Source organism: Amphiprion ocellaris, chromosome 10, assembly GCF_022539595.1.
Source record: "Amphiprion ocellaris isolate individual 3 ecotype Okinawa chromosome 10, ASM2253959v1, whole genome shotgun sequence".
NCBI classification, from domain to species: Eukaryota; Metazoa; Chordata; class Actinopteri; family Pomacentridae; genus Amphiprion; species Amphiprion ocellaris.
Genome location: NC_072775.1, coordinates 18,565,246 through 18,588,312, shown reverse-complemented (window position 1 = coordinate 18,588,312; position 23,067 = coordinate 18,565,246). Strand labels below are relative to the sequence as shown.

Here is a 23,067-nt window from a genome sequence, read left to right as displayed (position 1 = left end):
GTTGAAAAGACATGGGGAGTTTAATGTTTTGCATTTATGTGTGCGTGTCTATTTGCATGCATATATTATGGGTATTGCTTATGTTTCTTTCGTGGACAGTACTTGGAATGATCTCTCACTTGTGTCTTTTTAACAAATGTTTGAAAATCGTGCTGTTTTAATGCTTTACTCTGATATGATTTTGTCACTAAATAACATGAAAGCAAAAATATCAGTGGTTATAAAGAGCATTCTATTGTTATTGTAAAAACTCATTCAAGGATCCTATTTCCACCACCTAATTAAATGCATAGACCGAGATTTTAAAAAACAACAATTAATTTAATGATTTAGATACACTACCATTCAAAAGTTTGGGGTCACTGACACAATTTCATGTTTTCCATGAAAACTCACACTTTTATTCATGTGCTAACATAATTGCACAAGGGTTTTCTACTCATCAATTAGCCTTTCAGCACCACTAGCTAACACAATGTAGCATTAGAACACAGGAGTGATGGTTGCTGGAAATGTTCCTCTGTACCCCTATGTAGATATTCCATTAAAAATCAGCTGTTTCCAGCTAGAATAGTCATTTACCACATTAACAATGTCTAGAATGTATTTCTCATTAATGTTATCTTCATTGAAAAAAAAAGATTTCTAAGTGACCCCAAACTTTTGAACAGTAGTATACACCTTTAAAGTTGTTGGTAACTGCATCAACTTAATATTGGGTGGGATTTAAACTCAAATTTATATGTTAGTTGATTAAAAACTAAACATGTTGAGATAACTTCATGAAATTGGCTTGATAGCTTAAGTTTTCTTCGTCTTTACTTCAAGATTTCAAGTCTCCTCCTCCGTCTTAACATGCTGCAGTATTTCAGATAGAAATGAAAACATCTTTGATTGTAGTGGAAAAGTTAATTTCTCTGACTCAGTGTGTTGTGGGGTGAACATAATCTCATCAGAAGTTGTTATAACTCTGATGCAAGCTGTTTTTGTTGAGCCCAGACATGTTTTTTGGCTGCAGATTCCTCAATGTGGCCATTTTTTTTTTTTTTTTAAAGAAACATACAGACAATTCTGGTTTCTTTATACTTTTATAATAAAATATGACAACGGATGCACATTTTCAGTGTGGGATTGTCCTCTCAGAGCACGAAGAGGGTGAATTTCCATGTGGTAGTAGTTACCATTGGTTACAGGTGGCCATGTTAGGGTAGTGTCAGCGGCCTGTCAGGGCAGGTGTGTTACCTGTGGCTTCCTCAGGAAACTCTTCCCACAGTGCTGCTGACCCACACACGCACACACACACACACACACACACACACAGACACGGTGACTCGGACCACGGAACAGATCAGGAGAGAGTTTTTCCTCCTCGTTGTCTGATTCACCGGAATCTGCCTTTGTTCCACAGACTGCACTCGGTCCCACTCGGGCTTTTTTGGTGGCAGACGGAGGGAAGTGCTTCCTGACAACAGGGAGGCGCGTCTTACTTCCATTCCAGTGATTGACTGCGCACGGCTTTCACCGCCGGAGCTGTGGGGGCATTGACGCATTGTGGAGTCGACAGGGGGTAGCACTGCAACCCCGGCTTCGCTTCACATCGGAGGCATCTATCGGCGAAACCCGCCATGGCCGTGGTGCAGCTCGAAACGGGGGACCATCAACCGGAGAACGGCTTCGTGTCCCCCGAAACCACGTCGGCGGGGCTGCTGACACGCATCGACGGTGCCGTTCTGCCATTTCTCGGGGGATTTGGGAAGTACCAGAAACAGCTGATCGTGCTGACATGGATCCCGGCGATATTTATTGGATTCAGTCAGTACTCTGATAATTTCCTCCTGGCCCAGCCGAACAACACATGTATCCAGCCTCTGGCTAATGTGACTAACCACAGTGCGGGTCTTTCCTCGCTGTTAGACAGTCCGAAAAACAGCAGCGCACGACCGGCTTCTATTTATGCCAATGGAAGTTATAGCAGCCACAATGACACGACCAGCATGCAGTGTAGGTGCAGCGAGTGGACCTTCGAGCTGCACACAGGACTTGTGCAGAACGTGGTCACTAAGGTAAGCTTGAGGATGGGGATCCTCTCCATTGTCATATTATATGTATTACGCACCACTCCCCCGCCTTCATCCCTTCAGGATCGATTTACATTAGTATGAAATTCTGGCTCTTATGATTACTAAGGTTGGAGACTATATATATCACCCTTAACCAACGACACAATCACGTTAAAATGAAGTAGTGAGCATCTCCTGGATAGTGCTTGTGGTTATCCCTCCTCCATTATTGCACTCCACGTTGGGGCGTCTAGCACCGGGCATTTCAGCTGTGAGTGTATGTGTGTGTGTGTGTGTGGGGGGGGGGGATTCACTGAACAAGAATTGGCTCATGTTGGATACTGAAAGTGGTAGGATTCCATAGGTGAGAGCTTACTGACAGTGAGTCATCACCACCAGCTGACACAGTGGTTGACCAGTGGCAGGGAAACGCCACCGTGGGCACACTGGCCAAAAAGCTGCCAGGGCTGGTGGAATTTGCCGCCTGTCGTATTGGACATAATAGACATGGAGCCTTTAGATTTGGAGCAAAGGTCATTAGTGCACTCTCTAGAATAATGCAACCCCATCCCTGGTCAAACACCACCCGCCCTATCTCTGCACTAACCAAACACACAGCAGATGTCCTTATAGGTTTGACAGAGTGCACTTTTTACTCTCTGTAGTGATGTCCTCACATTCTAATCATGACAGCGTCTTCTTCCTATCTGTGCAGAGATAGTGTGTGCCTGCAGTCATCATAGTTGGACTGTGAGCTGCAGGAGGAGAGGTTTTCTATCTCTTATTACGCCAATCAGCTCTTCTCCCATCGTGGATGCTGCATGCTTATATCAGGATATCAAGTTTTGTCTTTGTACGGGAAGGAAAAAAACCTGAAACTCTCCTCCGCAAGACTCCCCGAGCAAATCTGACGTTAATATCGATGGGATAATGCAATGAAATCAGGATACTCGATAAAATTACCTGAGAATTTAGATCACACGGTGGCAGTTGAGAATGAGAAACAATCAATATGTATGTAATTAGCTCACACAGACTTTCAGAGCACAGGAAATTGCATTTTAAATTGCAGCAACCTCACCTTTACAGAGTTTGGCATGCATGTTATAGTGAGAAGGCGGTTTGATTTGAAGCTCCATTGTGCGATAGAGGGGGATGTGGCGCCCTGAGCTTGAATCCACCGTGATGCCAACAGTCCATCTGCTTATCACTGATAATGTCCGCATTCAAATAAAGCAAATAAAATACATCTATGGCATTTAAACATAGCCGTTTAATTCTTGATTTTATTTACTATCCGTAATGTAATTTAGAGGGGAGGGTGGGGTTGCATTAAAGGCCAGGGTGATAAACTGGGCCTTTATATTCCCAAACTGCAGCGGAACATGAAGTCATATGCGAGGAAAATGGATTGGGTGGATCTCTGTTGCTAACTGTCCAAACACTTTGCTTCTCTCATGGTTCAAAAATGCCAGCAGGTTTCCCATATGGAGGCTGAGGTATGAACAACAACACAGCTTCCTCTCCTTGTCATGCTGGCACTGCAACCTGTAGATACTAACGTTTGTGTTGCATTTGCACACACACTCAGAATGTCATGTTGACACTACCACCACTGCCGACCGAGCCGTTGGTCAAAGTGTCTGACAGCGCTCGTCTTCCCCTGACCTCATGTCGCTCCACATTCTGACAAGGTCGCCGTCGGGAGAAATTGAATCTGTTTGCACGCGGACCAGCTGCTCGAAATGAAGCCAGAAGTGTATCCGGGTTGACTCTCGCACTTGTCATTGGCCTTGTCTCTTTTGACAACCTCGTCCCTCAGTCTTCCAAGGCCTCCCTCCTTTTCCCACCACAGCGCAGAAGCTGGGATGTGACATTACAGCAGGAAGTGATGACTTGGCATTTCTCCCCGTGTTTGGATTGCATAGGCATAACTGCACATGACCGGGCTCAGCTATCCGTGACACTCGATCCCTAAAAAGCAGAGCGGAGTGCCAACACTGATGAAATGTGGTGGTGTCTCTATGTCAAGCTGTACCAACACATCCTAACCCCGCACTACTCTGTTGATCCTTGATGTAACACGAGGACAACATGTAAAATATACATGTTTTCGCTCTGTGCCACATCTGATTTTGCTTCCTGAAAGCATCTCTGTTCACTCATTTTCCTCACAGTGACACAGATAGAAGGCTTTTGATGGCAGGCAGTGGAGGTTGAGGTGGTGAAGGATCCAGAGTGGCTAATGTGGAGACCCATCCTAATTGAGTCAAAGCTCTCCTCAGGGTCCCTTTTAATTGAACTGAGCCGGAGAAATGAGAATGTATCATTACTCAGACAGAGTCTCTCTGCAACCTACCCTGCTCAGCGCTCATTCAGCTGGTTCGCGACTGCGCACGATACCAGAAATAGTGGCCTGAGAATTTCTTCAAAGCACAGATTCACCTCTCTAACGATGCCTTATGAATGGGGTTCTTAAATGATAAGTAATGCACTTGGCAATTAGGGAGAGATGAAGATTTAGGATTACCCCCCTGTAATAATCTGCTGTAGAATGGCATTTACTCTGGTACTCAGCTATGAGAATTTAGAACATAGATTTATTTAGTTTCGTCTTTAAAATGCCAGAAAATAGCAAAAAATAGTCCTTAGTGTGCAGTGATGTCTCCAGATTTCTACCTTTGCGTGTCTAAACCTCCAAATATTCAATTCAAAATGAGAATGATAAAACAGCTTTATATTCCAGACATTGAAAACGAGTGGCTTCGTAAATTATCTAAATGATGATTATCAAAACTGTTGTTGCTTAGCTGATAGATGGAAAAATACACCAACGTTTTGAGAAGCAGTTTACTGATAAAGTATTTGTAAATCCAAAAGACTAAATATTCTCTAGTTGCAGCTTTGAAATTGTGAAGATTTGAAACTGTACTGGTTTGTGTTTGGCGAATGACACATTTTAAGTTTTTACATTAAGAAACTGACATTCATGTCCATTTTCTTATGTTTTATTGGTCTTACACTTAATTTAATAATTAAGAAATTCTAATTAAAGTAATTCTTAGTAGCAGCTAGCTGACTGAGTAATCACATTGTTGTGGAAGCACTGCATCCGTACTACACATGAACAGTCTGTCAGTGTCTTTTTGTGTTGTTCTTCTCAGAGTGTCCGTTAAAGTATTGTATGGAAGCGATAGGGAAGATAAAAGCACATTGATGTGTACCCAGGCACACTATCACTGTGCTGGAGGTTGCACACCCATAGATCTGAAAAATGATACTGCAGTTGAACACCCATGCAGGCCTCTCTGCTCTGTGTCCCCTCATACTGTTTACCCAGCTGGTTGGCTCCTTCCACAGACCCAGGATCAGTGTGGGACACTTTGAAATGGTCTCAGCTGTCGAAAGGCGATGACCCCACTGCAGATACCCAGTCAGCACACAATGACAGCCTCTCACAGCGTCAGCAGGGAGGAAAGACGCTTGTGTGACCAGAAGATAAACCGTGCTGAGGCTCTGTGTGTGTGACAAGAGTGTGTGCTGCAGACTTGTTTCTGATAAGTACTGTTTTGTAACAGGGAGGGGTCAGCATTGTGGGGTATCTGACCCTTGGCCACGCTTTAAGTTTGTTTTTAGGATTGTGTGATGGAATTTGGGCTGAAAGAGCGTTGGTGGGTTGATAATACATGTGAAGTCACTCTGGTGACAGATAAGTGTGGTTCCAGTTAGCTGTAAACAACAGGAGACAATGAATAATTGATTGACAGACAAAGGTTTGTTGTTTCACCATCTGTCACTGGAAAATATTACTGCCATCAGCCAACTTCTCCTCTCATGTGATGTTTAGTCGGGATGCTACGTCAGCATGGCAGAATTTAAAACATGGTCACACATAGATATTCTCCCCTCAGGCTTTAGGTTTCTCAGTACCGTATGTGCATTGTTTCCTTCATGACTTTTTTAAACCACAAAACTGCTATGGAATGTGAGTATGAGCAGTATAGATTTATCTTTGTGCTTTCACTTACCCTCCTTTCACAGTAGTTTGTTCTCCTTGCCCTCACCTACGCTACCACCACATTATAGGATTTCAGCCCCTCAGTGAGGCAGCATAGCTAAAACTTGCACTTGGAAGCAGAGAGAGTCAGATAACCTCAGTGATGGTCTGTTGCTAGGCAGTAACTATGCAGCAGTCTCTCCATGTGTTTTCTGCCTTCTCCTCACAGCTGCTTTTCAGCATCTCTTTCCCTGTCTCTCTTCAGCCTGTTATTCATTCCACCCTGGTTTGATCCCTCTCCATATCTCTCTACATTCTCTTGCTACATTGTGTGATCATTATTTCCCCTTCTTCCTGTGCTCTTCCCCCTCATCTTTCCCCCCCTCCTTCCCAGCCTGCTCCCTCTCCTTAGAGACCCCCACCCACCACTGTGTACGTAGTTCAACGAGTGCAGAAATGTGCAGCTGTGGCTGGGAGCGTCTTCATCCCGATCCTCGCTGGTGTCGACTGATCATCGGTGGTCAGTCATTTAAGAGAGGTCAACAGACTCCCGCGGGATTCTGTATGATTTGCTCTCAGCCCTTCATTGTTCTGCACTTTCTGTCAGCTAATAGATTCGTATGCGTCTAAACTCCAGACGCTGACTTCTATTCATTACTGCCAAATGAGCAAGACAATAGCAAGGAAACAAGTGACAGGAATAACAGGCGCATAGCAGACAGGCTGTGTGGATTTGACTCATGCTGATGCTAAATCTGATTCTCAGATGGGATTTCTCTGCTGTGGATGAACGTCTTTCTACATGTTCTAGCATATTTTTTTCCCCCAGCTCCGTCAAAGTGTTGGCCTGAAGAGAGACCTGGTTGATAATAAATGCAAATGGCCGTATGTTTTTGAATAAAACACATTAATGGTGCTTGGCATACAAAACCTACCATTCTCTCCCAGTTTGGTGACACATTTCAACACTTGTGAGACGTTGCTGCTTTTGTCTGTGACATATGACTCGGGAATGCTGATGTTGCTATATTTTGGTCATCTGTCTGTGGTAACCCACACATGTCTGATCTGCAGAGTCACCAACCGTCCGGGCATGCAGTACTGTTCCCGGTGTAATCACAGACAGACAGTTTCATTTCAAAGTGTAAGTTGATTTGTCACTGTCTCAGAGGACGGCAGCTTCTGTTTTTTTTTTTTTTTTTAAACACTCTTAGTTGTCCTGCCATTGTGCAACAGGAACTTGTTTTCCTCTGCTGACATCGATACTGAAACCGTGAATGAGTGGCATGCCTAGATCATGTGACGGCTGGGTTGCTCTGGGTAATCCTGGAGCGTTCCATTCTGAACAGGTCACTGTGGTGGAGGTTATCAGAGGTTAGACCCCTTCAAAGAAAAATGTAAGAACAACTGACCGTGACAAACTATAACCTGTATTTAAAGGCTGGGTGGAGTTGCTGTGCAAAGTAGTAGAATTTTCTTGGTTGTGCAATATCTGTTTAGGTATTTGTTTACAATGAAGGGGTTTAGTGAAGAGATGAGGTAGAATTAAGGTCAGTGTCGATCAGCTTCACACATTATGCACCTGCTATGGCTACCACGCCCCTGTCTGTTCCTTCCTGCTGCTTCTTTCTGCACAGACAGCTGCCAAGCATATGTTGCCAGGAAAACCCTAATATCCTCCTCCTCTCTGAAGTTCATCTCCTAGTTTCCTCAGAATGGCCTATTCTGCTAGCATCATTAAATAATGATGCCAAAGGTAGTCAAAGCAGCTTTTTTGCTTCCAATCTTTTGTTATATTGAATTTCCTCCCACAACCATTATCAAGAATTTCAGACGCTCTACTGAGCAAATGTACAATTTGCTGCTGCAACACTCACACTGTGTATGAGGCCTATTGCTGACAACTTGTTGCTACTGGTGGGAAGAAAGAAAATGAAGGGTGTGCTGGACGCATGCAAAGGCAAGCACACATTGCACTGTTTGCACTGAGAGAATCATTCAGCTGTGTAGAGCTTTAGTCACTGTGGAAAACTAGGAGAGGCAAAGTTACCTGTAATGTAGCATCTTGTCACACTGGAGAGGAGGAGAAATAAGTAATGTAGCACGGAAATGTTTTATTACTGCAATTACTAGAAAGAACAGATAATTTAATCCATGTTGATTTGCAAAGGACAGATAAGATTCTCCAACTTTCTAGTGGCTTTGTCAGGGAAGCACAATGTGAGCTTTGCTATATACACACACATTTAACAGTGATGGGAAACACCAATACACTGTTTTTACACTTGCTGTTGCTTTTCAATCGTTCTGTAGCACCTTTTAACCTTAGTCATGTTCTACAAAGCACTTTATAATGTGTTTCTCATTCAACCATTCACTCAGCAGTGGTTGCAGAGCTACAATGCAAAGTGCTCACCTGCCATCCTCCGTTCAGTGTCTTACTCAGGGACACTTGACTTGACTTGACAACCTGCTTTACCAGCTGAGCCACAGTTGCATCAGAGAATAAATACTAGTTTGTTCAGAGGCGCTCTGTTTGGTAGGATTATTGCGCTCAAAAATCAACGACTTGTTTGGAATAATTAATGAAACAAAGATAATTGTGGGAGAAATAACGTGTTCCTGTACACCAAATACCAGGAAGCCCGTCTGTTGCCTTCTCACATATCAATGTGTTTTAAGTGGTAATAAGAGATAAAACGTGTTGTCCTCGAAAATGAAATTGATCTCTAACCTCAACGTTATTTACTCAGCATCATTTTCTTGGAACTAATGCCTGCGCTTGTTTGTCTCTACAGTGGAGTCTGGTGTGTGACTCAGCATGGAAAGTCCATATTGCAAAGTTCTCTCTCTTGGTGGGATCCATCTTTGGGTACCTGGTGTTTGGAATACTTGCTGACTGGTAAGTTTTTCATGCCAACCCTCATTGTCAGGTATGCATGATTAATAGCAGTTTGCCATATTCCAACTGTCATTTTTTGTTTTTCCCTTGCTCTGTAGGTTTGGCCGCCACCCAGTGCTCATCATATCGGTGCTCTTCATGCTAGTGTTTGGTCTGACTGTGGCGTTTTCTGTCAACGTGCCCATGTTCAGCACCTTGCGTTTCTTCGAGGGCTTTTGCCTGGCAGGGATCACCCTTTCTCTCTACGTCCTCAGTAAGTAACTCAACAGTTATGTGTTGTTTTTGTTGGCAGATTTTACAATGAAGAAAATCAAGGGCAGGTTCATGAACCAGTGAGCAGCTTTGTTGCACAAAATTAAACTAGTTAAACTAATTAGACAGTTAACTCTGTGACCAAGGTTGTTTTTTTTTTTTTTTTTTTTAAGCAAAAATCTCATAAAGCTGATCAATTATGCACGTGATGGCTACTTACATGACAACATACTTGTAGCCAAGGGCCAATTCATGCCTTCTGTGTTCATGTACACAGGCAGATATGGACACACACACACACAGAGCTCTAGTCATTCTACAATAGGTACGTATCAGTCTGCTCTGTGTATTTCACCTTATATAAACACAGAAAAATGCTTGGGGCTACTGTGGATTTTTCTGAAAGGCTGGCTGTGACTTTGTACTTGATACAGGATATTGCAGCTAGTTACAGATTGGCTGTATAACTGTGTCAACATGACTATTCGCGACCTGTGCTGAGCACAGTGGGCGGATGTAACACAGGATTTCAGACGAATTTAAAACTTTCCACTATGTTTGGGGACCATCAATGGAAACCATGAACAAATCAGAGCACCTCTAAAGTCCTGCAGCGCCTACTTCAGTTACAGCTCTTTTAATGATGGATTATAATGGTGTAGATGACTGAGAATCTCCTCATTCAGTGCCTCATTATAACAAGCAGGACGTGGGAAGCATGAATTAAGGCTTGCAGACTGAGGCTCAAGCTAACAGGTCCCACGAAAAAGTCAGCGTTATATTAAAGAAAAAACTTTGGGAGAAGCTCATTTATATGATTGGCAAACAAAACATTGGCTACCCAAATCCAGTTAAGAGCATGACACTTGTCATCACTCTAAACCTGAGCTGTTGGCAGGTGTGGGCAGCTCACCCGAATGTGAACCTTGCTTCCACAATGAAATTATAGGAGAAAAATGTTCAGTTCAGCCAATGAAAAAATATCAGAAAATACCAGTTGTGTTTTTTCGGACTGCAAATCTTATAACAGGACACAAACAAGGTCCCAATGCTAATGAAAAATAGCACATTCAAAAGCGTAACCTGTCCAAACTCATGTATGGATTGGAAGTAAATCATTTTCTCATGTTAGTTTACCTTCATGAGAGCTTTGTTTGTTAGATTTGTTTATTTCAGAGACCATGCACACAAATTCTAAGCTCAGACTACTGAAGAAACCACAGCATTTTGCTTTAAACCTGCTTCTCTAACCTCTGGGCTGCAGACCACCCAGCTTTCCCACCTATTATGCCTCACAGTCCAGCCTAACAAAACGGGTCAAAACTGGCCCTGTCCTAAACTTGAAGAAATGTCATGAATGAGGAATTTTTCAAACATCACCTGTAATCCCTTAGAATAGTACAACTGAACTCCATGGTTTTGATAGTAATGTTGGATAGTGTACTAAGTTAGCCACTGCGAATAGAATAGAATAGAATAGAATAGAATAGAATAGAATAGAATAGAACAGAATAGAAATACTTTATTGATCCCCATGGGGGATGTTGTTACAGTAGCAAGTACACAGAGTGATGTGACACCACCACAATAGTAAAATGTAAATGTAAATATAATAGAAAAATATACTGAGATACAAAATGCACAATACAGTCTTAAATATGCTATGAATAAAAAATTTATGAAACTGAAAAATAATTAGCAACAAAAATATACAGTGAATGAGGGATAAAAGTTAATAACATGATTACGTTGAACATGTATCACATTGAGCAATGAATAACACTGAACATGTTAACACATCATACACTATATTGCCAAAAGTATTGGGACATCTACCTTTACAAACACGCACACAGACTTTAACGACATCCCATTCTTAATCCATAGGGTTCAATACGGCCCACTGTTTGCAGCTACAACAGCTTCAATTCTTCTGGGAAGGCTTTTCACAAAGTCTAGGAGTGTGTTTATGGGAATTTTTGCCCATTCTTCCAGAAGCGCATTTGTGAGGTCAGGCAGTGATGTTGGACGGGAAGGCCTGGCTCTCAGTCTACGCTCAAATTCATCCCAAAGGTGTTCTATCGGGTTGAGGTCAGAACTCTGCAGGCCAGTCAAGTTCTTCCACACAAGTTCTTCCACACCAGACTCACTAGTGCATGTCTTTATTGATGTTGCTTTGTGCACTGGTGAGCAGTCATGTTGGAACAGGAAGGTCCAAATCCAATGCTTTACATTGCACTTGGTGATGTAAGGCTTGGATGCAGCTGCTCGGCCATGGAAACCCATTCCATGAAACTCTCTACACACTGCCTTGAGCTAATCTGAAGGCCTCATGAAGTTTGGAGGTCTGCAGCTATTGACTCTGCAGAAAGTTGTCAGTACCCGACAGCATCCACTGACCCCACTCTGTGATTTTTTTTTTTTCTGTGAGTTGCTGTTGTTCCCAAGCGCTTCCACTTTGTTATAATACCACTAACAGCTGACCATGAAATATTTAGTATCAATTAAAGCTCACGGATGGACTTGTTGCACAGGTGGCAACCTATCACGGTACCACACTTGAATTCACTGAGCTCCTGAGAGTGACTCATGTTCACAAATGTTTGTAAGAATGTCCTATGGCCATGGAAGTGATTGGAACACCTGAATTCAGTTATTTGGAGGGGTGTCCCAGAACTTTTGGCAATATAGTGTATGTTACAGGAAACAAACACACATTTTATTCACCATTCTTTATATTTTTAAAAATATGCACCATATGTATAGACTACATGCATGTTGCTTTAGCTTGTTCATAAATTCAGATCTTGACAGAAAGGCCATTTGTAGTCATTGTTGCTGAGCTATGAATGGACAGTTACTGATCAAGGGAGCAGTTTAAGGCATTGACTTTTGAAAGCAGCTAATATGTAGTGTTAAATGAATAATACCTAGACTCTGTATTTTTATGTTTCAAACATGAACATTGATTTTTTTTGCCTAATACCTCAATATCCAGAACGTCTTTGGTCCCACTGATAAACTTGGGGCTGCACAGTGGCGTAGTGGTTAGCACTTTCGCCTTGCACCTGTCACTGTCACAGCAGCAGTACAGAAATGACAGAGGTCTATCTCTTGGAATGCAATAAACAGAAACTGTAACGGTAGTGGATTGGTTGCTAGTTGGTGAAACTGGTTTGTTTTGGGACTTGGCTCCATTTCAGTGAAGTAAGAGCAGCTCTTGTTTGCACATTCAAAGTTCTCTGTTAAATCCACTTGTATTCATCATCTCTGTATATTACTAAATCAAAATATCACGTTATGACACAATTTGCATTTTAAAACTTGGATACTTCATACATTCCACCTCTAACTGAAAGTTTCTCTTCAAAAAAGGTGCAGTATTAAATTGTTTGGTCTGAATTTTGTCCGCACCACCCTCTCCTAATTCTTAGTATCCGCCCACTGTTACTGTTCTCACTAACAACCTGACATAACAAATCAAAAAGCTATTCTACTTTAATCCTACTCTCTGGCTGAGGACAGCATTCAGCTAAAAGAAGAGTAATTGTGTTGCAGTGACCTCTTAACATTTATTAAACTAGATGCTTTTGTTGGGATAAATCTCATTACCGAGACACTGCCACAGCGCTTACCCCTATATTGAACTCTTTCGTTTTCATTTAGGTGCACCAGCATGTGTCTTATCTTGAGAGTTTAATCCTCGTTACTGTTAATCAATAATCAAATAACAACTGAAAGGGTTGGGAATGTCGTGGTAACTTGTCTTTACCACAGTTTCTCCCGTCGCTGCAGGAAGAGGCGGTGGAGAGTCTAATGTTTGTGGAGATGAATCCTATCTGTTGATGTGACCTTCTCTCTAGACAGTAAAGGTTTAAGTAATTAGTTGTGTGCAAATGTTGTGCTAGTTGCAAAGAATGGGCGGGAGGGGACTTTTTCATAGCGTCCTGGTAATTGGCATCGCTGTTGATGAACATTGTGGTCTCGGTGATGGATCCTTAAAAGCCTCTTTGGCCACAGTAATTGACCAGTGCGAGGGGACGCTGGGAAAGTGCAGGGAAGGGAGGATGAGAGGGAGGAAGCAAGGATGAGATGATGAAGGACGGAGCCCTCGGTGTCCTTGTCATTCTAATTTACTCCACAGTGTATATCTTGAAAAGCTTTTACCGCACACCCAAAACAGGAGAACTGTTAAGACGCGCTTACGAGACAAAGCAGCAATGGTGGGGATAGGAAGAGGAGAACGGTTGTAGTGTAACTGTGTGGTATGGCATCTTGTCAAACTGAAATGAAGTTGACATCTGCATCAATTGTTTTCACATTAGACTACAGTTTATGGCTCAATAAATCAGTGGTTCTCAGCCCGAGGGCTGGAGCGCAGTAGGAGGTGGCGTTATATTATTGCATGACAATTTAGTCAACATTTTTCTACATCTACAAAACTAGCACACAGTTCTGTTGAAAAGTAGAATTCAGTTTGTAAAATTCTATCAAAAGAAAAAAATACAATGATTGATAATGTTTGACTCAGTCAGTTGGGAAATACAGGTGTAGCCTCATTTCATTGTACCATTCAGAGTTGATATTGCATTCCTGAGTTTATGTCTCTGTTGTCTTGATGTACACAAATCCACCCACTTAATTCATCAGCCATTGTAGAGGATTCATCTTACATGTGGCTCCATCATCTCTTAGATTTGTTCTGCATGATGCAGTGAACAACATAGCTTTCTGTTCTATAAAGTCAGAAGTAGGAAAGTATGAAAAGATGAATTATGCGCTTCTTTAACAGTTAGAATCCAGAGCAGCTGACCATTCGGATGGATAGAAAGGAAATATTTGTTTTTGTTTTAGCAGAGTTGTAATAATGTAGCAGGACTACATACTTTATAAACTCTAAGTCTTGAAGTGCAATTTTTTGTGAGTCAAAGTAAAGATGTTTTCCCCTTATGCCTCTCCCACTTTAGAGTCCTTTTATGTTGTTCCACTTTGGCTTTCTGTGTGCTCTTCCTTCTTCTCTGCCTTCTGCTCTACCATTCTCTGCCCTATTTTCATATTCTTTGCATTTTTTATTCCAACATATAGTCCACAGTCTACAACATACAATACAATACAAGACCACTTCACTTACTTTAATGAAGTGGTCATGATTGTGCTGTTATTTTGTCCTTTTTTTCTCCTCTACTGTTCAAAAGTTTGGGGTCACCCAGACAATTACATGTTTTACATGAAAACTCACACTTTTATTCATGTGCCAACATAATTGCACAAGGGTTTTCTAATCATCAATTAGCCTTTCAACACAATTAGCTAACACAATGTAGCATTAGAACACAGGAGTGATGGTTGCTGGAAACGTTCCTCTGTACCCCTATGTAGATATTCCATTAAAAACCAGCTGTTTCCAGCTAGAATAGGCATTTACCACATTAACAATGTCTCGACTGTGTTTCTAATAATTTAATGTTATCTTCACTGGAAAAAACTGCTTTTCTTTCAAAAATGAGGACATTTCTAAGTGACCCCAAACTTTTGATTGGTAGTGTATATTCAGATACCTTATCAATGGTAAATACAACACTTTACATCTGCAATCATGTTCAAGTAGTTGTGTGGATGAGAAGTGGTTAAGAGGCCTAGAATTTGCCAAGAATATCAACAACATTGGGTTTAAAGTTTCTATAACTTTATAGAAAACTAACCCTAGAGGCAATGCCCATGTTGAAATGTGTCACGTGTGAAGCCTAGAAGTTTTCAGGAAACTGGATAGATAACCCCCTTTTGATCCATTTGCATTAAGAGTAAACACAGGATCTTCATAGTTCCTTGCTTCAGGCGATAATTATAATTCAGACTACAAGTTACTCATTTACCAGTAAAAGTGGGCAGTCAAGCACAAAGTTGTCATCCAGTGAATGAAATATATTTCCTCCTTGCCGTTGTTACATTGTAGCCCCGTACTTATTCATAAAATAATAATCCAACTATTTCCATAACATCAGCAGCCTCATTGTTTTTGCTAAACAACTCATAACTCCTTGGACAGTCTGTCGCGCTCAGTGTTGCTGCAGCACTGTTGCCTAGTTGGACAGACGTATGTTTGAGCTTTGTGTAGGCTTTGTGTTGCAATACTGCCACCCTTATTTCTAATCATGTGTCACATGGTATTTGCCCCGCAGCCGCTGTGTATTGACAAAACTACACCAGAGCTGCTCCAGGAGTAGGAACACAGTCGTTCAATAACACATTACTGAAGAGAATCAATCGTTTTATTTCAAGGCATTCTGTTCAGAGAATTTATTGCATTACAGTGAGCTACATGCTAAGAGTTTAGCTAAAGCTTATATCCATTGTGGTCTTGCAGCTCTGTCAGTCTTATGGCATGTAGCATTGCAAACCACATGACCTTCCTTTGTGGCTTGCTTTGTTTGACTCTGCTCATGAAGGAAAACCAAAGCTAAATCCCACTGTTTGCACTGCAGACATTACACTAATGCACTGGAGACATTACACTTATCCCCCAGTTCACATGAATCCCTGTCTCATTAAGTCTTATTTCATGCATCCTGGAGACTTTGCACCACTGCGTACCAAAATTCCACTCTAGAAAGTAACAATGTGACGTCCGCAATCTTTTTGCTTAATTAAGTCGACAGTTTCCTCACAAATATGTTAATGTAGACCTTCCTGACCTCCTGCATGTTCTTTCATTTTTGTCCCTGAGGCATCAATCAGCGAATCCGTCTAGGTTGGAGGATATGGTTGAGCCTCTTTTAAGACTGTGGAGCAATTTGTGCCCAACTGCTATCTGTTCCACATGGCTGGCCTGTCGAAGTTGGGGCCCATTGCAGGGCCCAAGCGGCTGATGCGATGTGACACCTATAGGGCTCCTGACGCTAACTGCCTCACAGAGAGACAGAGCAATTGGTGGCGGTGGGGTAGTTTGAGACGAGGGGAGAGAATGGGGACCAGCAAGGAGGAAAAAAAAACATAAAGACTGAGTGGAATGTGGAAATTGCCCAGGGGGATGGAGAAGATTTTTCGTGTCTGAAAAGTGCTTGACTGTGAGGCAGGGTGATACAATTACACACCCACCGCAAGTGAAAGTGAAGTGTTTCTGTGTATTAACATTAAGCCCTTTCATGTGTAAGCCAGGTTAATGCATCTCTCACTGATGTGCAGAATGTTGGTTCCAAACTACAACAGCAGAATAGCAAAGCTGATAGCTATAGAAAGTCACCTGATGCAGCGCTGCTATTTATACCACAGTGCTCCATCAATGTGCGCTAGCTTTTTTAGCATCACAGTGCTCCTATAGTGGAGCTCAGCATCACCGTGCTGCTCACTAATGCATTTTTACAGTAAACACCCAACCGCTCCCTCACCTCCCCCCGGCCCCCACTGGCAAACACACACTACATATCAGCCAGCTGAGTCATGCTATCTGGCTGCGCTGTGTGAGGATTTTGTGATCAGCTCAAGAGACGCTGCGATTGTGCAGAAGCCCTCTGAAAATTAAAAGTGGAGTTCGATGTGCAAGCGTACATGCATGTTAACTTTGTACTTTTATTTTTCTTCTTCCACCTTTAATTTTCCGGCATCAACTCTTAATGTGGTTTAAAGGCAGGATGTTTACTTCACCTTGCAGTACAGGAACAGAGCACATGTCTCTAAATGCATCTTAAGTGGAGTACTCGGTCCTTTTCCACATCTGAATCAGAGGCGGCGTGCCTTTACATGTCTTGGGTGTGTGTGAGACAAAGGCTTTGTAGGGTGAGATACAACACACAAAGTGAAAGACAGAGGCAGAAACCGTGTGATTCTTTATGACTTTTGCGTCTGCAACCTTTGACATAAATGTTCATGACTGCTCTCCGTGACGTAGAAGATAAAAGTTGTCTTTTTAAGGAGGATGGTGTGGATGACACTCACCAATCATACTTTAGCTTGTGGTTATTATGCTTTTTTTTCTTTCCTGAAAAGTGTATTCTGTGTTGGCTGAGTGTGTTAGTCGCCATCTCTGAATATTTGCAAATGGACTGTTGTAGCTTAAACTGGCCAATGAATATTTCATAGTACGTTGTTGTTAGCCCTTAGCGAACACTTGGTTCCTATAATATTGATATAGATTGATGGAGGCATATGGCTCTTTTCCTCTGCTGAGAATTTGATGTTACAGAAATGAAGAAATCAGTTTTCCCAACAAGACAGGGGCAAATTCTGTTTGTCAAATAGATCATGGTTACATAAATGATGCTTTCAAACTCACTGGATCACACAAAAGACAACATTTTTGTAAGTGACAGCAGATGGCTAGTAAATTTAACGTTAACGTCCAACCGAAAGTACTCATCTGTTAATATGCACCACAAAATGCCAATAAAACGACCTCATCCTGCGCTGAAAAGGCCCCGTTTTCCAAGATGCTTTAGTTCTGTGCTGTTGCGTAGAGTCATTGTTTGTGTTGTCCCGAGAGGTTGGGATTTTATCTAATTCCAGGCTCCGCTTATGGAAATTTGTCATGCCTGGGAGAGAAAGTGCAAGACAGGGAGAGAGAAAACACGAGAGATGAAAAGGGAGCAAAAAATGTCAGACGGCCAAATGTAAGCAAGTGTAGTTTCTTGGGGGGAAAAACACACATTGTATTTGTATCAACACAGTAATATTGCTGCTGGCACGCCTGGAGACTGTAATCATTGTGTGGATAGTGTTTGCTGTTGCTCCTTTTGTGCATGTACAGTAGTAAATATGTACACAGGTGCAAATGGAGGACTATATTTTACTAGCAGGACAGTGAAGGGAAGTACCTGATATGATGATGGTGACATTATAGCACGGGGTCACATGTTGTATAAAATGTTTTAAAGTGTGTTAAAGTTATAATTTAACTGATTTTAGTGTCAGTGTGTTACATTAGTTAAGTAAGGAGTATAAAAGTATTGCAACATTACATTTCATACTGGCAGTTTGATGCTCTTGTGATGATTGTACGTGTGAAATTAACCCTTTAGAACTCAGCGTAGCGCCGGCGCTACGATTTACATATTGATTTTTTATTAGCAGTAGATTTGAAACCAGATAAGATAGATTAATCATTCTTTTCATATAAAATCTTGGGAGTTAGACTAACATTTCACACATTCACCAGGTCTCAGAGCGCTTTTTCATTGCAGTGAGGGTTTGTAAAAATACACAATAAAGCGCACATAACAAAAATCTTTCATAATCTTAAATTTTGCTCTGTTATTTAAATTGTGTTTTTTTACAGGTTACAAAATTGACCATATCTCAAAAAGCAAGTTATGTACAGACTCCAAATAAAATTCCTGTGGTTCCAAAGAATATTGTGCAACTTTTTTACATTTAAAAATTTGAGGGCTATAGCTATGCAGTTTCTGTAGTTTGAAATATCTGTGAATAAAAACAAAAATGATTTTCATTTTTTAAGGTTTATTTCACTTTTAAGCAATTTATTGTAGTAGTGAAGACATAAGACAATACATATTATTGAAACTTGAGATATAAGTGTTATTTTGATGTAAAGCAAATAAAAATGCTCCAAAAAATGGCACTACTGCATGTAAAAATGTAAAAATATGTCCTGGTGGACTTGCTCAATGGTAGGTCTTAAAGAGTTAAAGCTACTTCTACGCCATATTTGGAAAATGCTCAATTCTTAACCTTCTTAATAATGTGTAAAAACCTTTAAAAACTGGAGCACATCTAAGAAGTTTTACAGATTTTCCTCTTTTTGAGGAATCATATTCCGTATGCAAAGCCAAAACCAAATACTTCCTCCAGTTTAATCTATCCTCTATGAGATTTCATATGGCCCTGTTTGTCCCACCAGCTGTCCGTGTTTCATTTTTCCTTCTTTTGACAGTGGAGTAATGGGCCTGTGTTCAGACAGGATCATTGGTCATGTTCGCCTCCTGCTGCAGTGCTATGCTGTGTTTTGTCAGGTTAGCCGGGCCACGCCGGCCTTGTCTTCTTCACCGCTCCTCTGCTGGCTGTAATGAGGCGCTTTCTCTCGGTGGTGCCCTCCTCTTACCTCGGGCATTAATCTCTCTGCGCACAGATGAGGCTCAAGGGACGGCACAGAAAAATAGAAGCTGTGTGTGTTTTTATCTGTGTAAATGGTTTCCTTTGTGTCAGTGTCAGATTCTCGTTCGTTTGTACCGTCTGGCAGACAGCGCTCTTTGTTGGCCTGCCTCCTCTCCTTACCTGCCTCGCTCTCCACGTTGAAACTGTTTGTGTGTATACTGCTGATGAATATCGCTCTATCCAGCCTAACCTGGGAAGTGTGAGCCAGATCTAGACTCTGAAGACAGAAGATTTTCATTTCCTCCCATATGGCAGCCTGGTCTGCCTCACAACACTGCAGAAATATCCTACCGCCATCAGACACATCCTGCTAATCCAACTTTTTACTCATTCTGGCTGTTAAGAATGAGCAGAATAAACGGCAAGGATGGTGAAACATCTGTAGAGGCAAAGTGAGATGCAAACTGTGGGACTGTGTGCAGAGTGCAAATGGTTTTTCACCCAAAGAAAAGTATTTTCCATGAAATACAAGTTGAACTGTGCTCATTCTTCCCCCACAATCCGCTCTAGCTGTCTCCTGATAAATGGGTTAAGGTGCAGACTCAGTTCTTTTTTCCCCTCTGAACAAGGTTAAAGTTCCCTTTTGTGCAGAGCTTGCATTTTGTGTTTCTCAGCCAGCTTCCTCTGCTAAAACATTACTCTGCACATGTTAGTTGAGAAAGATGTACATATCCTACAGTTTTTTTTTTACTGTGAGGACAGTGTAGTAGCAAACTGAATGACCTAATCGCCATGTTCTAATTGGTGGAAATAACTTTGAATCCTCGTGGTTTGTGAGCCGCATTGCATGACATAATCTTCAGTTATCTCACACTACGAATTCCTGAGTGAAGTCCAGTGATTGGCCAAATCAGTACTTGCAACCTTTGTACTTTCTTTTGATGAGTGTAGAAAAATAATGAATGCAGTTTCTGTTCTTCTTTGGTCAGACTGAGGAAGCTGTTGTGTTGGGAATTTATGTGACGAATGTAAGAAGTAGCTCTAGTCCCATGTGGTAGAGCCAATAAGTTGTTCTGTGCTGATCTGTCTGAGTGTGGGAGAATAGCAGTGGTGGAATAGTCAGGCCAAACAAACACACAAACAGTATTGAAAGAAAATATTCTCCTGGTGGTGTTTTACTGACCTGATTGCAAAGAATCCCAGCTAGATCAAAGGGAAAAGTGCCTGTGGCCAATTTGGGCTAGTTGGCATTCTCTGTAGCTCCAAATAAGAGACTAATCAATGAGTTTGACCTTTTTCTTAGCCAATAGCCCCTTTTCAGTGCTTAGGACAAGAGAGCGAAGAGGATACCTCAGGATGTTTGAGGGCTAACATATCACGGTTCATTTATAATGTATAGAAAAGGAAGAGTTGGGGGACAAAAAGGAATGCTCTTCCTTATTTATTTACTAGAGTAATTGTAAATAAACTGCAGTTTGTTCTGTTAAAATCTCAATTATCTACCATCAGTAGGATCCTCCAACTGCACCGGCTAAAACAAATGTCTTTGAGCAGAGAAGATTATACTGTGTTGCCTTTAACTCACCTGACAAAGGCCTTTGACCTCGTCAGCGTAACTATCTTCATGCTCCACCAGTGCATTGGCTTTTTGCCATGGCTCATCAGATGATTATCTTCTACTGAAATTTGAAGGGTACTTCAGGATCAGGGCTGCACAGTGGCGTAGTGGTTAGCACTTTCGCCTTGCAGCAAGAAGGTCCCTGGTTCGCGTCCCGGCTTTCCCGGGATCTTTCTGCATGGAGTTTGCATGTTCTCCCTGTGCATGCGTGGGTTTTCTCCGGGTACTCCGGCTTCCTCCCACAGTCCAAAAATATGCTAAGGTTAATTGATTACTCTAAATTGCCCGTAGGTGTGAATGTGAGAGTGTTTGTTTGTCTATATATGTAGCCCTGCGACAGACTGGCGACCTGTCCAGGGTGTCCCCTGCCTTCGCCCGAGTCAGCTGGGATAGGCTCCAGCCCCCCCCCGCGACCCTAGTGAGGAATAAGCGGTGTATAGATAATGGATGGATGGACTTCAGGATCAATGTGTCCTGTTCTCTGAGACTTTCCTGACTAACTGTGGGTTACACAGGCCTGTGGACTCTACCCTGTCTTCTTCTGTGTTGTCACTATGTTCCACTGAGGTACCACTTGCCTTAACGCAAAAAAACTGTCCGATGTACAGGAATGGCAGATAAAGATCAAGGTTCATTGAGCCCTAATCAGGGTAATAATGCTGTTTGCTGACAGTGCAGCACTGGCCTGTCACTCAGAAGAAGCACTGCAAAAGCTCATCAGCAGCTTTGCACATGCTTGAAATGAGTTTGATCTCACAAAGCATTCCATCTGTGATCACAGCTTTGAAGGTTTTGGAACCTTTAAATGTATTAATAATGCAGTGAGTATCACACCCACCCAGTCTGCCTGAGCCCCATGTACACCGCCAGTTTAAAGGTGAAAGTGAACCACTGGCCCTAGAGTAGTATAGTTTCAAAATGTGGCTTTGATCAATTAGGATATTGGTAATTTTTTAGTGAAACACAACTATTGCTTCCATACGGGGCACAAGGGGCCCCTGGTTTGATGCGTCTGATGTAGTCAGATGACACATTGTGCAAACTACTGACCACTCCCCAACTTTGAGAGGGAATTTCATTTGGAAATATTGCATTTAACTCCTTAGCAGAGATGCTGTAGCTTTCTGTGTGGTACAGGATTGGCCAGAACTGGTGGATTCTTCGACAAGTACCACTAACACAGCCAAACACTGTGTCTGTCTTCGTTAATTTTTATAGTGGATGGATTTGTAATCTGTTTTGCTCTGCTGTAACTAATCTAAACGAATAAGTGATATACAGGATCTGTCCTGCCTATGCCATTTTTAGTTGATGCTAATGCTGTGGTAGCAACTACTAGGACCAGTGAACAATTTTATAATAAAGAAATACGCAGCTATAACGTGTGTCAGCTTTACATCTATGTTGATCCCATCCATGTTTTGTCTCTACTTTTAATAGATGTGGCTAGGTAGGTTGTCATGTAGGAAGTTGATGTCTTTTCTTTTTTGAAATCCCACATGCAGAGCTTTACCTGATTGATTGTTTTATAAGCAAGAACAAACATCCTTTAATGAGCAGATACTAGGCCTGTTTTAATTTGCTCAGTGAATCAGCGAAGCGGGTGGCAATTTAAACATTTTCAATAATAACATGACAGCAGAGGGAACATTACTGATGGATGCCAGATTTTCACCTGTGACACCTGCAAGAAAGCTGCCTAAGGTCCAGATTTCTATTGCTCGACTGCTGTAGTTGCTACTAAAAATGTATTACGCCATTAAAATTAATGACAGAAAACCAACCTCTTTCAACCTAGAAAAATACCACAGGCTTCTTATCATGATCATAATACTGAGTGGCTCAAGAGGCCAGGATTAGACAGAGAAATCATGGCATGGGGCCACAAGGACCTCATGTGACCAGTAAAAGGTCATGACATTAGCCTGTGGGTACAGGGAGTGCCTTTAGTGGTCAACCAATCTCTTTCACTTGTAAAACAATGGGCCTCCTTCACTGTGCTGTGTACTTGACTGAAGTCTAGTGAGCTGCTGCGGTTTGTACCAGAGAGTGTGATTCATATTCCTGTGTTGCTAAAGTCAGCAAACTAGTCAAAGCTTCTTTGGGGATTATCATCATTGATTGGCTATTTGTCTGATCGTTGATGATGTAATTTCCACATCCACTGCTGTCAGGATTTGTACAAATGTGTTTA

At 41.8% G+C, this 23,067-nt stretch overlaps 1 protein-coding gene across 1 annotated transcript in view; it reads left to right on the top strand.

Moving 5' to 3' along the window:
- Window positions 1–1,286: 1,286 nt before the first annotated feature.
- Window positions 1,287–23,067, top strand: part of LOC111568711 (solute carrier family 22 member 23-like) — a 36,779-nt gene continuing 14,998 nt past the window's right edge. Inside the window, exons 1-3 of the mRNA XM_023270489.3 lie at window positions 1,287–2,063; window positions 8,856–8,959; window positions 9,058–9,212. Coding sequence (XP_023126257.1) covers window positions 1,626–2,063; window positions 8,856–8,959; window positions 9,058–9,212 — 697 coding nt within the window. The 5' untranslated portion in view covers window positions 1,287–1,625. The remainder of the gene's footprint in view (window positions 2,064–8,855; window positions 8,960–9,057; window positions 9,213–23,067) is intronic.